Genomic DNA, 16,090 nt, shown 5'->3' with positions numbered 1-16,090 from the left:
CAATAAGAAGTTGGTTGACCCCTATCTTTCCAACTTCTTGAGTCCAACAGGGAGTCTTTAATACCACAGAAGACAAACAAAAGTAACTTTCAAAGGAAATTCCTCAAAAACTTTTGCCCGGTGTCTTTTTCATGAGCACACTGCCACCTGTTGGTCGAACCGCGCGCGACACTGAGGCCATGATAGATTTCGATTTGACGTTTATCTAACACGCACACTACTAAACAAAGCACCTGTAATTTTCGTTTTCATCATCATTCAGCAAAGTGTACACTGGAAAACGTCCAAGCGATCGAACACTAGCGCATCTGGTGGAAGGATCGTGCAAATCAAATGAAATTCGAATTGATCGTTGAATGCATGTACCAGGTCGTTTTGAAGAGTGTTACGTCTGTTTGTCTGTGATAATTCTGAACCAGGACTCAATCCTCTGAGCGTAGACCGGAAAACTTAAGGCGGTAGCTGATGGAACGCTTACTATCATATAGAGTATACTCTATAGTCCATTTTAGGAGCTGATTTTATGAATGAATTTTGACAGGAGGTAGCGTCCAATAAACCGTGAAAACCAATATCATCATCAACATTGTTGTCACTTCGTAAAATGGCTCATATGATAGTTAACGTTCCATCAGCTACCGCTTATGTAAGGCCCCCTCTTCACGAAGCCATCCAAAGGGGTTACCTTGCAGGGGTAAAAAGAAACATTTTAATTGTTCGTATTTCAAATCTTCAGGTACTGAACGGTTCACTTCAACGAAAAAAAAATCCATGTTGAATGAAAGTTGTTGTTTTTTGGTGTGAAGTTTTTTTTTTGTCAACTATGCATTTATCGAAATTCTTTCAAAGAATTTTCCCTGAATTCCTAACGGGATTTCTCCTCCAATTTTAACCATAATTCCTTCTTCAAATTCTTACGCTGTTCCTTACTGAATTTTTACCGCAATATCCTGGAGTTTTGCTAAACTTTATTTCTGGATTTTCCAGAAGTTTCTCAAAAGATTCCATCCAAGGGTTTTCCCGAATGTGCTCCCAGGGTTCTATCTGGATTTTTATTTCTGGGATTTTATTTCTGGGATTTCTACCAGGATTCCCTCTAGGAATTCTGCAGGAATTTTTCTCGGAGTTTCTGCAAAAGAGCTTCCCGGGATTTCTTGCAGAGGTTCTCGAGAATGTTTTTCCGGAGAACCAAACACAGTTCTCCCAAAGCCTTTCCAGGGTTTTCCTTTGTTGTTATTCGGCGAAACAGTTTCTATCCAGCTTTTTGGTGGATTTCTTCCGGGGATTTCTCCCAAAGATTTTTTCGGATTTATCTGGGAGTGCATCTTCAGATTTATCCCATAGTTCCCCCAGCAATTTCTCTCGACAGTTTCCAAGATTCTTCCCAGATTTTCCCCTATATTTCCACCCAAGATTGCCGCCCAAAGTTTTTCTTAGATGTACCATTTTATCTCGGAATTTCTTCCTCTCGTTATTCCTCTAATAGTTTTTCCCGGAGTTCCTAGCAAGATTCTACCAGGATTTCTTCCGGTTTGCTCCGAGAGTTTTCTATGAGGAATTTTTCTTGCAATTCCAGATGACACACTTTAATTCATTTTTATGCAGATTTAATTTATGCACCCTTCTGGAATTCCTCTGAAAGGTTTCAGTATATTCTGAGAAACGCTTGTGGAAAATACGGACAAGAACTCCCGAAGTATTTGTTAGAGAAATTGTAAAAGATACATCTAAAAGGATCCCAGGATTATTTTTGGTAGGGATTCTGGGAAGAGCAGCCAGTGGGAGATATTCTAGAATATCTCTGAGAAAAATCTCAGGACGATCACAGCAAGAAGTCTCGGAAACAACCACAAAGAAAACCCTGAAAAAAAACAAAGAAAGAAATCTTTGATAACATCTTTAGGAATCCCAAAAGGAGTTCTGAATTAACCCCGGAAGAAATTTTGGAAGAAAGTTTGAGAAAAGTTCTGAAAATTTCTAATAGACAACCTGGGAGCAACACTGGAAGGAATCTTCCAAGATAAATTCCTGGAAAAACTCCGAAAGAAATCTAAGAAAACTTTAGCAGAAATTCTGCGAGAACCTTAGAAAAGTATGCCAGCAGAAACCCTAGACGAAAGCTTATGGTTATTTTGTGGATGAAATTGCAGGAGGAACTACGGCAGAAATCCCATTAGGGATCCTGGGAGCGATACCGCGAAAACCTCAGAAAGAAATTTCTGGATGAACTCCTCAGAAAAAAACATGAAACACCTTGGGAAAAACTTTAGGAGAAATCCAGGAATACCTAATTCCTGTACACATTCTCTAATAAATCGTTCATAAATCTCTGGCAGATATCTTGGAAAGAACTCTTGAGAATATAGTGTCTACCTAATGGTTGTGCATATATAATATCTACCTTCATGGAATAGGGGTGGTGGGGGTAAAGTGGACAGGTGGGGTAAAATGGACAAGGTACAGTTTCATGGCTTTTATTGTTTTTCAAAATGTTTCAACGATTGGAGCTTATGCCTAAGCATGAATCATTATACTTTTGCTGATCCTGAACATTCAAATCAAATAAACCTCTTCAAGATGATAAAAACATTAAAAATCACGTGAAAAATCGGAACTGATGTAAAATCTGCTTATAATTGCTAAGGTTTTCTTGTAAGTTATTTTCAAATTATTACAAGTTTTAAACCCTAAACCAAAGTCCACGTAGAAGAATATATTTGACCGAAAAAAAAATTAAGTTTTGTAAAAAAAAAGTTTTGGAAATAATTTTAACAAAATCAGACCGTGGGGGTAAAATGGACAATCGCTTAAAATTTCACCAAAATTTCATATTTTTTTTTTGAAAGCTTTAGAATCGTCAGCCATCATACCTATCGTGAGATAGTTGAAGTAAAAAGTTATAAAAAAATATTTTATATCAACAAAATATAATTTTCATCCAAAACAGTGCTTGTTTTTTACTCTATTTTTACAATAATTATTTAAGTGTGTTTTAAAGCTTGTCTTAAAAGTTTGAAAACAACACAATAAAGGTTTTTTTATTCTCAATCACTTAACCTAATTTACAGCTCTATTGTCCACTGGGGCACTACGTGAGCAATTCAATTGACAGCTGCACTTTTGTACAGCGCCTATATTCTATTCTACTTTATCGAACTGGTTGCCTTTCTGCTGCTTTCACTTTTTCTACTTTATACCTAGTAGAATGATGAGCACAAGGATGATGATGAATGGCCGTTGTTCCTTTCCAGTCCGATTGGGGGTCCATTATGAGTAGCAGTTCGCCGATGTCCAGGTATCCGGGTTCGTTTGAGCCATGGGGCTCAGAAGAGGGTCACTGTCAGTTGCTCTCGGGGGAAAAGCAACTGACGAAAAATTGCAAGTGCCGGGGCTGGGAATCAAACCCATGACCATCCGCATATGAAGCGAACGTGTGACCAACTACGCCACGGGCCCCGGCATCAAAATAAAGGTATCGTATGAAATTTGATAGTTTGTATTTAAAAACATAGAAATAATATGCTGTTATATAACTTTTAACGACTTGTTCATTTTACCCCATCGATTGTCCATTTTACCCCCACCAATTTTTTGACGCTATTTTGATGCACGATTTGGTGAAGAAAATAATCAAAGAAAACAATATTTTTTAAATGCAACCCCTTACAAGATTTCTAGAGTATATCATTACCTTCCATGTAACTCGGAAAAGCAGATGGATTTTGCCGCATTTCCGCGGGAAACATCCAAAATGCTTAGGTTGTCCACTTTACCCCCACCACCCCTACTATTCATGGCAGTACCTAAATATCTAGGTATAATTCATTATCTCTACCTAAGGGAGTATAAATACTAATGATCGTTGGACCACACGAGGGAGACTGCACAAGCCTTGGACTTGTTAACATCTTTATTATTCTTCTTTTGAAGGATATAAGTTACAGATGCGAAGTAAATTTGAACAGATTATTAATATTCCTGTCAACACACGATCGCATATGATGTTGAATGAGATACAAAAGTGGAGGTTAAATGGGAGCATGTGCGCATATGGACTCTACTTTAGCATCCTATTCAACATTATATAAGACTTCATGTTAGTTGGGATTGCGCATCATTCAGCTAATTAAGAGCTCCAATATGCACTCATCCAAATCGAGTTGCGATTCATAAAAGTGGGCAAAAATTAAATTTTCGCAGTCCAGGTCACTTCGGAATTCAACCAAAAGCATAATACTACAAATAGTAAAGTTTGTTACTTATTATTCATACGACCCAATAACACTTAACACGAGGGGAGCGAGGACATACATACATATAGCGGAAAATCCCACACAATTTGCAAATCATCTTTTTGGTTTTGGAGATTTACTGTGAAAGTTCAAGTGAAAATTTGTCTCGATATAAACAACAAATCACTTTCTGTGAAAACAAAATGAGGTTTTCGCTCGATAAATCGTTCCGTTGGAAAAGAAAAAGTACAGATATCCTTCTGAGTATGACGCTTATTGATGCCACTTGGGTAGAAACCGCGCAACCGCGGGACTCATAGCATAGGTATCCCGGCCGACCAGGGTCATGTTTTCTTTTGGGCTCTTTATGGCGATTTTCTATTGATGCAAAACCAATCTAAGTAGATTGCTGTCGAAGCCAGGATCATCAGCAGGACGGCTCCAGAGGCACGTTATTCTCCATTTGGGACATCATTTATCCCATCAGCCAGGATCATGATACGACTTGTTGATTTCCTACATGTTTCAAATGACAATAATCGCGTTGGACCAAAAACGGTGAGCTTAACAGTGCAACATATGGTAAATTGTAAATAATTTCTCGATGATATTCATCATTCATCTTACTATCTCCATTTTGGAAACGTCCGAGACAAGTGTACATTGAAAACCGTATTGTGTGTGGTGGGACTCGTACCGAGAGATGACTGTATGGAATGGAAAATTTCACATTCACTGCCTGTTGGCATTGCCTGCTTCCTCTTCAAGGCTGAAGAAACTTTTGCCATTATTTCTTAGTAGCCTACCACGGTGATTTATTGTTGCGGCGGAGAGTGCTTCAATTTGATTTCGGATGGCGAACCAGAAGCCTTCTTCTTGGGCATCTGCACCGTACAGCTATGCGGTTGTATAGCTCGTAATCCTATCGTTTAATGTGATGGTGATCTCATTTTCACTTTTCCGCCCGTTTTACGGATGGTGGTAAAGTCCTGGCCGAGTCTGACTAAACATTTAAATTAATAATGATGACGATAAAAGCACATTTCGTGTCATTCTTTTGGCTGGTGGGATGGTACACTGTAGCCTCCGTGAGTACCGACCGTCATCTCCTGGTGATATTTCACTGGACGAGCAACAGTGAGCAGCAGAGAGTTTTGGCAAGGTAATCACCGCCTGCGGACTAATATATATTTACTTTATGTTTCAACCCTTTTTTTCCTCTGCGCTTATGGCGGTTGGTTTTCTGTCGGCGTTTCAAGCAGAGGAAAATTCACGTGTCCATGGCCTAAAAGGACCAACAAACGATACCACACAGAGATGATAATCGCCGCTTTGGGGTATGACCAGCTCATCAGAGGCTCTAACTGGTGTGATCCTTCCGGGTCCTAACTTTCATCTCCGTCCGTGAAATACGGCTGGTGCATGGCCTGCGAAAAAGAGATAATGGATGATTTAATTCAATTAAATGGAGCCTCTGCATGATGAATTAACGCTTCTCAATCAATAAGTAATTGAAGCATACGCTAAATACTGTTTTGCAATTTGAATGAAACAACATGATCCATTCAAGGCTAGTAATCCGAAATATTTCTAGCTTAAATACGTCTAGAAAACGCTTTTTCACTCGAAGTCATTTCAATTACCATTGATCATTATTATTATTCACACATTTCTCCAACCCATTCCTCCCACCACCCCCTTAAAAGCATCTCACCTCCTCCGCTGTCAACCGCCGGCTCGGGTTGTACGTCACCAGTCCGTCCACCAGTCCTATCTCGTGCTTGGTAGTAAAACTAGGAAAAATATCCTCCCATCGTTCGCCCTTGGCGTTGGGAAACCGTATTTTGTTGTAGTCCGGCAGGCTGCGCACCTCAGGCCATTCCTTCAATATGGGCGTCCCCAGGGTCCGCACCACCAGCGCCAACTGTTCGATATCGGTGGCTCCGGAAAAGAGCGGCACGCCCCGAAGCATCTCGGCAAACACGCACCCTGCCGCCCACATATCAATCGAGGGTCCGTACGTTTGGCATCCCCAGAGTATCTCCGGTGCCCGGTACCATCGGGTGGCCACTTGCGGGGAGTACACTTTCGAAGGGTCCTGATCGTTAAACAGCCGGGCTAAACCGAAGTCGCAAATTTTCAACACATCGTGCTTGTCAATTAGTAAATTGGCTGGTTTTATGTCCCGGTGCATGATTTTCAGCTCGTGGAGATACTTGAGGCCGTTCAGTAGCATGGCCATGTAGCGTCGGATTTCGTGTCGGGATAGTGGATGCTCCTCGTCCTTCATTTTGCTGTACAGTGTGTAGGGCATGTATTCGAATACTAGCGATATTCCGGATAGGTCAGGATACATATCCAGCAAGGATAAAATCTGCATGAGAGACAAGGTAAACAAGAATTATGTCAAAAAATGATGTTAATTGCATCAAATGGAGTTTGCTGTGCTAAATTTCTTGACCATTATGGCCTCGGAAAAAATGCACTGAACTGAGCGAATCCGTTTGAGGTGCATACCTAGCATTATAACGTTACAGACATTGCAATATAAATTTGTAACAATCATTAAGGATTTTCTATACAATTGATCATAGACTATTCCTTCTAGTTGCACATTTGCATTTTCATTAAGCGAGTCGCATAAATGGTGGTACAGTCCTAGACCGCTGTGTTATGAGGGTTGCCTCCTTCCCGTCCGAACCAAAGCACACAGATTTGGGACTAATCTCTGACTCTGAGACAAGACTGACGCAACCCTCCAATGCACAGTGGGAAAAATCGACCCAAAAAACGGATCTTTTAACGCCGCTGGTTTCGGTACGTGAAGTTGACCATTTCTGACGTAAAAAATTACGAGAAATCGATTGGTGCTAAATTCATTCACCGCACGGCACGGGAAGTGGTCCATTTTGCCCCATTTTGCCCTTTTTTCATACAAAAAGAGAATCAAAATGTACTTTCAAACAACTAACACGACTGTAAATCGTTGAAAATAGCTGCAGGTGTAATTAAAGGTCAATGGAAATCATAAACATACATGAAAGATCCTTTTCAAAGCTCATTTTGCCCCATATGCCCCAACAACTTGTGGTTATTCATATTTTTTCCTAATTTTGAATGGATTTTAAATGTTACTGATTTGAAGTGATTTGTTTGGCGTAAACAAAAAGCGCCAGATCTATTATCACCAGAATCATCTTCGGGAGTTGTCCGATTTGCCCCATTTTGCCCTATTTTCATAAAAAAAATAGATTTCAAATGTAGTTATGAAAAACAAATACTGCTATAGAACGTTGAAGTTAGCTTTAGTTGAAATTTGAAACTAACAGTTATCAAGCGTATATATGAAAGATATTTTCCCTATTTTACCTTACATTCCCCTAAAACTGCTGGATAATAATATATTTTGTATGGTTTTGTTGGGTGCAAAACATGAAGTCCTGGATCATTTTTGATATATACAAATGCGGGTCAACGATTAATACTAGGATCATTCTCGGAATGGTATGAATAGCTGTCCATCTCACCCCAATTTGCCCTGATTTTTTATTATGTATTGAATAAATTAATTTGCCCTGATTTTTTGCCATGTCCTGAATAAATTAATTTCCGTTATTAGCATTGGTACTGTTATCAAAAAGACATATATATGACTTTTCTATAATTTCAGTTTTTGATGGGGAATTAAGGGCATAATAAGCATTTTATAAAATATGTCAAATATGCGCTAAATTGATTAAATAGGGCGTCTTAATGCACCAAATTTTATATATACTTAAGATGCCTAATTTAATTAGTTGTGTGCATATTTGCTACCAATTTAGATTAAGATTAATGCTTATTATACCCTGAATTCCCCACCAAAGTCATATTCTTAACTGTCCTTTTGATTACATTGGTTTCAGTACCAAAAGTCCATCAATTCGGACATAAGCAAATGTGAGAAATCAATTAATTCATGAGGCGACAACATATCAGGGCAAATTGGGGTAAAATGGACAACTATTTGTACCCTCCCGTGAATGATTCTAAAGCTAATCGATAAACCGTATTTGTATATATAAAAAATGATCCAGGACTTCGTGTATTGCAACCAGTGACATTGCAAAACAATACAAAAATGTTATCATTCAGCAGTTTTAGGGGAATGTAGGGTAGAATAGGGAAAATATATTTAATATATGCGCATGATAACTGTTAGCTTCCAATTGCAATCAGAACTAATGTCAACTTTCCATAGCAGTATCTATTTCTTATAAATACATTTTAAATCTCATTTTTCTATGATAATAGGGCAAAATGGGGTAAATTGGACAACTACTGAAGATGATTCTGGTGATAACAGATCTAGTGCTTTTTGTTTAAGCGAAAAAAAAAACAAATTCAAATCAGTAACATTAAAAATCTATTCATATTTATGTAAAATTCACAATTTCCAGCAGTTGTTGGGGCATGTGGGGCAAAATAAGCATTTAAAAGGATTTTTCATGCATGTTTATGATTTCTATTGACATCTAATTACACATACAGCTATTTTCAACGATCTACAGTCGTGCTAGTTGTTTGAAAGTACATTTTGATTCTCTTTTTGTATGAAAAAAGGGCATAATGGGGCAAAATGGACCACTTCCCGTTCCGTGCGGTGAATGAATTTAGCACCAATCGATTTCTCGTATTTTTTTACGTCAGAAATGGTCAACTTCACGTACCGAAACCAGCGGCGATAAAAGATCCGTTTTTTGGGTCGATTTTTCCCACTGTGCAATGGTCGAAAACTGTCCTGGCCACGTCTTTGCGACTGCTTAGGCAAGGGAAAGGATGGTTAGTTAGTTGGACATCTAAGAAAGATGTAGACAACTCTGTTATTAATGGAAGGGTGAGCTCCAAAGGATACGTTTGGTAAACGTTCAGGCATGCAATATTTATTTATGCAATTCAGTGTCCTAATTTCTATTTTATACTACTGATTTCAGTATCATAATGACCAACTTTTCCGTACCGGTTCATAATGCAACTGAAATGAGTTGCATTATGCAAAATAGTTGCATAATTTTCATAATGCAACTCATTTGAGTTGCATTATGAACATTATGCAACTCAAATGAGTTGCATTATGGAAAAATCATTGCATAAAATTTTGAATGGAACTCGCTGCAAAACTCGATTTTTTCAGCACTCTTCGTATTTATCCAACTCGGCAAGTCTCGTTGGATAAATGTACGACTCGTGTTGAAAAAATTAACTTTTTGCAACTCGTCACATAAATAACTATTATGCAACAAACGATTTTCTCCTTATATTTCAGTGCCTCTATAATTGGGGGTCAATCAAATTCACCGATTGAATCTAAACAAAAGCGATCTCAGGGTAATTACTGGTCTGATAACTGGCCACTGCCCAAGTAAATATTATCCAAGTAAAGCCCAGTTCTTGACCGATTCCTGGCAGAAACTTTGACTGCCATTTGAATTGTTATTTCTTCGTACTGCGAAAGAAGAAAAACGGTTTCTTGGGCGATTCGGGCACGGAATTTCCCATGCAATAAGATAGGCCAAAAAATGTCTTCTGAACTGCAAACACCCCTTAAGAATGGAAAAATCCAATCCTCCGAGTGTCTTTTCTGTCAAACGGAAATCGAAACTGCCGAGCAATTACTATGCAACTGCGGAGTGCTGTCCCAACACAGATTAGTGATATTTGGTAAAGGGTTTTTAGAGCCCTTGGAAATTTGGAAAAGTAATCCCAACAGGGTAATAAACTTTATAACACGAGTTGTGCCCAGTTGGGATCAGGTGTTACATCAATCATTGGCCGTCACAGCTATTGTGGCAGGATATTTGGCAAGCACCAAATTAAATATGGATCATACCACAATATTCCTAAATAATCGACGCAGTGGTTAAAAGCGAAGACCACTTTATCAAGAAGACTTGCATCACGTCGTCAACCTCTCGTAAACCGCCCTCTCTTGGTGAATACGAGCACTATAACTTCCAAATCACACGTTAAATTGGAGGTGTTACCAGATTTCCATTCCAGAGCATTAACTGATCACAAGAACAAGGTTCTGATGAATATTGAACGAGGTAAACAATTCCTCTCGGACAAACTGGATGACTTCAGTGATAAGTGATAAGTCAAGCTTAAGTCTGAGGTCACAAAGCTAAAGGCCGAAAACGAACAGCTGAAGGCTGCACTAGCTTCTATCTCAAGGAAAACTCAGACAGTAACTGATGCTGTGCACAAACAGGAAGCCGAGTTAGACTCGCATCAATCGAGTCAATGCAGTTATAATGGGTTTCCCAAGGGTATCGAATGAAAACACTGAGTCTCTAGTTGAGGTAATGTGCCATACAATAGGGAAGGGATCATGAATGAGAAGAACTCTATCATCTCATGCACCAAATTGTCAGCAAGTGAAGAGGGGTCTCAAGCAGCGCTGTTATTGGTCGTGAGCTTTCCATGACGATGAACAAGTAGGCCCTTTCATCGTCACAAGACAAAACGAGCATTCACGTACTTCGTCATGTCATTTTGCAATGATCAAGCGTCATTACGGAAATTTTCATATTGTTTTGAAATTAAAATTTTCACCTGGTCCAAGCAAATTTAGGCTAACCGCGTTGCATTTAACAGATAGAGAGGGTATATATTTATGATTTGAAGGATTTAAGCAATGACAAAATCCATGAATGTTGTAGTAATTGTCTTGTTTACAACCATGTCACGCTCCGTCATGGTCGAAAAATGAGCGAATATTGTTAGCCTCTCTTGGTCATTGGTTCCCGATTCGATGACATTGAGAGAGGCACTTCTGTAAAATTCGGGTGACGACCCGTGTTGACGCTGACGCTTTCCAAGCCTGGTCTCAAGTTAGCCTAGTGGTTAAGGCTATGGATCGCCAATCCGGAGACGACGGATTCGATTGTCGTTCCGGTCGGGAAAATTTTCTCGACTCCCTGGGCATAGTGTATCATTGTGCTTGCCTATACAAATTTATGCAATGGCAGGCAAAGGAAGCCCTTCAATTAATAACTGTGGAAGTGTTCAAAGAACACTAACTTGAAGCGAGGCAGTCAAGTCCCAAGTGGGGACGTAGAGCAATGAAGAAGAAAGGTGTCTACTTTTTTTTTAAGGGCAAACGTCTTGAAATCCCGCTTCAAGAGTGCATAAGAACTTCAGATGCACAAATCTCAAGAAGCAAGTTTCAAACAACAGTGCATTTTATTATTCAGTTCTTGCTCACTTGTAATGAGCTTAAAATAAGAAGATCAGATGCGCTGGTTTTGTTTACGAACAGATTTGTGTTCTCGAAATCGTGAGTAGGTGCCAAAGTCGGCCATTGTGGCGGTCATTTTGGGATTCTAACAAGTCTGTCCTTAAACATCTTATCATAAGACAAAATAAAATTACCTGAGTTTTCTATCTTTTTCCAGCAGGAAATTTTAAATGAAAATGTTATAAAATTTCTGTAATTAAAAAAAACTATACAGGAATATTTTCAAAACATTAAGAAAATTTCAAGGAAAAATGCGTAAGATATGTTATCCAAGAGATTCCACCAGATCGTTGAATTCTTTCAAGAACCAAATTCAACAAAACTTTTTCAAATAAAATACAAAAATAGATATTAGGGAACATTTCTAAATTTTCCCAGAGTTCTTTTGGGCTGATTGCAAGAAATTGATGTATTATTTTCACCTACAATGACATCTAAATTCTCCAAAAAATCAGTAAAAAACATTCAACATTCACTTCACTGGTGTAGGCATGGAGGGGGCGGGGGTTAACCATTTTGAATTGTAGGAGCCCCTCTTGGATTTTAGACCGCCATCTTGGATATTCTGGTTGTCATTTTTGGAGTCAAGACTTCTTCTCCTATCAAATATACCCATATTGCATGGTTTTAGAGCCTAAAATTGTATTGAACAGCCGCCATCTTGAATTTTGGGCCGACATCGTGGAATTTCTCTGCCGTAATCCTGCAAAGTGACGTAAGCGATATTGATAGTTTTGCCCCATTTTTTGGATATTATGCATATCCTCTAAGTCATCCTCTAAATTTCTTTCCATAGATTATAGATTACGACTAGATCTTGCATTCTAATACAGCAGGCACTGTGGTGTTATTTTTACACCAGATATTATATATCATATACCAAAATTTGTCCTCCCCTGTTGGGGAAATTAAGCCACTGAATGGCGTTTACGTTACTTTGCAGAATTACGGCAGTTCTGGTCTTCAGTGTTCATTTTCGCATAAAATTCGTCAACCATGCTGAAGGTTACAAAAATCGCCGCAATTTGATGTGTCAGTTCCACCAGTGCTGGTCCAAATTACTGAAATGGCCATTACTCCGGAACGCCTTGACCGATCCGAACCATTTTTAATAGCAAACAATGCGGTAAAATTACGGTTCAATTCGAGCTATAATCTGAAAAAAACGGTGAAATGTAAAGAAATATTACAAAAAAATTGTCCCGATAAGGAGAAACGATGATAAATTAATTTATTTAAGGAAAATGCTTTCTGTAAACACTCTAATGTAAGCTAGATTAGTTGTTTTTAAAATATGGCCCAGAATTATTGATGGAAATGTTTAAATTTTTGTATAAAATGTAGTGAGAAAATAAAGTATTTAGGTTTTCTGCTGGTTAAACATCAAACTGGGATTGATAAAAGCTAAAATAAATAGTTCTGTGTAGTAATAAAGCATATCCTAATGTCCCTGAAGTATAACTGTATAATACTAGCATTACTAAATGAATTAGAAGACAGCAAAGCGAAAGAACTGCAAGAAGAGTAGGAAACATTGAGAGACGAACTAGCCAAGGGCTGAAAGTCTCTCAAATAAAGATAAATCAATCAATCAAAACATTGACTTATTTCATTCAATCTAAAGAAATATACAGTAAAACCTCCATGAGTCGATACTGAAGGGACCATCGACTCAAGGAAATATCGAGTAGTAGAAGTGGGAAGCGGGAAGCTTTTTGGGGGGGCCATCATAGTAACCCAGAAATTATTTTCCAGTATGGAAAAAATTACCTCCATGAGTCGATATCGAGTCAAGGAACATCGACTCATGGAGGTTCGACTGTATTATGAATGAGCCTAAGATTTGAACCACATTCATTTTTAACATGATTTATTTGAAAAGAACGTCCAAATTATGAAACATGCTTCATGCTAGAAATTTGTATACTTTGGATGCCATTTCTCAAAATAAGAGGTGTCCAATGTATGTTATTTCAGCCAGAATACAGTCTAGCAGATATTGGGAGCTATGAGAAGACGTAACAGTAGTAAACGCTGTGATTTATGCAAGTTAAACTATCATATTTCATCAAAACAATACTTAAATACGTGATTTTTTTATGATTTGCGGCATTTTTTCTGTTAAAAACTTTGTTTTTCGCAGATTTTCAACCTGCACTCGTCGTGATACTTTTATTGAAATCTTTTATAACACTTTCGATTAAAATAACTACAACAAAGCTCAATTTGGAAACATTTTCAATATTATAACTTACTTATATGAGATTTATATAAAATGAATATGGCAACACTTCTGAAAACGATCAAATTCATGATTTACAAGTCGATCTATCATGCAGGTCACCATACGAAATAATTGTGTTGAATATTATTCGAAGTTTGATGGTTTTTTTAAAGAATTCGAAAAAATGTACAATTCGGCTAAACGAATGTTTAAAATAAATTATTTTGTGTTTCATCCCATTGACTAATGCAAATTACCTAGACGATCCTCTTAAAGTTAAAAAAAGAACATAAAATTATTACAGTTGCGAAAAAAATAGAATTGTCTTCCACTGTATGGACATTATTGCTAGAACATTTGGATAGGTGGCACAACTTACACCCGCTTGAAACTTGAAGCAATAAAAGTCGAACTGTTGGTAAACGCCTACTTGTTAAATATGTCTTATCTTGAATGTTTGAGCAAATAAATGTAAGCATGCTTGTTCATACATACTTCAAGCTCGTTGAACATCTCCTTAGAGACTTGATGGAATTGAACAAAAATGACAAAAGGAAAAAATTCAGAAGGAATCCTCCAAGCTTTTTCAACTTTAAGTATTTCATATAAAGTTAGACCACCCTAATGGTAATGCATGCATAAATTTTAGTTCAGCATACTCACATTTTCACACTGTGAATTCTGCAACACTTTGATCTCCCGTATCGTGTTCGGCGAAATCCAGCCATGCTTCGTCCGGAGCGTAAGCTTTTTAATTGCCACTATCTTGTCGTCGTTGCTCAGATCCCGGGCCTTCACCACCACGCCGTGAACACCTTCGCCTATCCTACCGAGCAGCTGGTACCGTGGGGGCATGTAGTCGTCCATTCCGTTACCGCTCCGACGGGTTTCCGAATAATGTTTCTTCAAAATTTAATTTCGTCTAAAAACTTGGCAAAAGGACCGAAGAACAAGCCAAAATGGATTGATATTGTATTGCAGAGCCTGGGGGTGAACCATCACGGAGAAACACGGCACGACTGTTTGTTTGGGGTGTTTGCCCTATTCGTTACCATGGGGACTTTGTCGTAGAGGTTGGATGTCAGAGCCTTGATATTGCATCGGATGGAATGGAACACAGACAAAACAGAGAATGGTGGTCTTGTAGGAAACGAACTTCTCTAGTTAGGAACACGTGTTCCACGTGAATGCACATTGGCCAATGTCAATACTGGAGGGTACGATAACATAGTGTATAATTAAATTTACAACAAAATGGTTTACACACGATGAAGAGCCAGCTGCTACTATACTTACTATATTCTCTATCGAAGTTGCATAAGCAGACTAACAGAACAAAACAATTGGTTTCATTCATCCATTTATACAGAACATCTCTGTTTGTCTGGCGCGTTATGACGAATGCAAAAATGTCCCTCCCACTCATTCAACCACTCAACACCCACCCGCACGTTATCATAAATCACTTACGCTGGTTCGAGAGACTAATTGATATTGCTGACAATAAAACATTGATTCGTTTTTATGTCCGGTGTCGAATGGAACGGGGCCCAGTCGGGAACCGGGACGACCGGGCAGGAGAAGCCGGTAATTAGATAATTAATTAATCGGACGATTCATCATCTTACCTACCTACCTACCTTTTTTTATCGAAGCCGGTCGGTGGTCATCCTCGCGTCGAAGATTGAGCGATGGATGGCACTAAATACGACAAATGAATAGGCTACCGCCGGCCGGACGAACCAGATGTTGTTGACAAGGGTATGTGATGGGATTTCTTTCGAATTAATTGTTCTGTTGTGAAGGTGTTTACATATTAAAGTTTATCCATTTTATATTAGCTTACTTGTTGACTTACGCTATTTTTCACGTTGTACAATCACGATTAGATCGTTAAAAAATGATCAATACTTTCGAATATGTTCAAGCATGTGTAAATATCAATTTCTGTTTTAAGAGTGTATGACATCTATTATACCGTGACCGGCCCTAATTCTGCGCAGTCCCTAATTCGGCGCACTTTCTCATATATACAACAAAATCATGGACGCTAGTTCAATATTAGCTTCAAATATATTTTTTGAATATTGTTTCAATAGTAATAAAATAGTTTGTGAAGAAAAATGTTTCAATCTAACGACCATTATTTTGTTAAAAAATAAAATGGTGTTGCTTGCAAGTACTGGAAATTGCCTGAAATCTGTGTCCGTTAGCGAAGCTGCTAAGAAGTTGCATCATCAACTGAAGCATTTTGCGACATAAATAATGAAGATAATGTCTGCTTTTTCTTGTGCATCATGTACTGCTGTGTTCGAGGAATCAGAATCAACAAAAACATTTGAGTTTTCTTCTTCT

General features: G+C 38.3%; 1 protein-coding gene across 1 annotated transcript; it reads right to left on the bottom strand.

Moving 5' to 3' along the window:
• Positions 1-5,317: 5,317 nt before the first annotated feature.
• On the bottom strand, positions 5,318-14,855 carry LOC109430005 (cyclin-dependent kinase 20). Its single transcript, XM_029856616.2, has 3 exons — positions 14,399-14,855; positions 5,947-6,606; positions 5,318-5,659 (listed from the first exon to the last, which is right to left on the bottom strand). Exons 1-3 carry the CDS (start codon positions 14,600-14,602, stop codon positions 5,618-5,620), a joined length of 906 nt encoding a protein of 301 aa, XP_029712476.1. The 5' UTR covers positions 14,603-14,855; the 3' UTR covers positions 5,318-5,617.
• Positions 14,856-16,090: the final 1,235 nt, after the last annotated feature.

Source organism: Aedes albopictus, chromosome 1 (genome assembly GCF_035046485.1).
Source record: "Aedes albopictus strain Foshan chromosome 1, AalbF5, whole genome shotgun sequence".
NCBI lineage: Eukaryota > Metazoa > Arthropoda > Insecta > Diptera > Culicidae > Aedes > Aedes albopictus.
The sequence above is the reverse complement of the archived record's forward strand: the minus strand, read 5'-3'. Positions and strand labels throughout refer to the sequence as shown.

Coding starts and splice junctions, on each gene's coding strand:
- LOC109430005 (XM_029856616.2), bottom strand. CDS start 14,602: ATGGACGACTACATGCCCCCACGGTACCAGCTGCTCGGTAGGATAGGC. Junction 6,607..14,398: donor AGAATTCACAGTGTGAAAAT/GTGAGTATGCTG, acceptor TCTCTCATGCAG/ATTTTATCCTTGCTGGATAT. Junction 5,660..5,946: donor GGCGGTTGACAGCGGAGGAG/GTGAGATGCTTT, acceptor TCTTTTTCGCAG/GCCATGCACCAGCCGTATTT.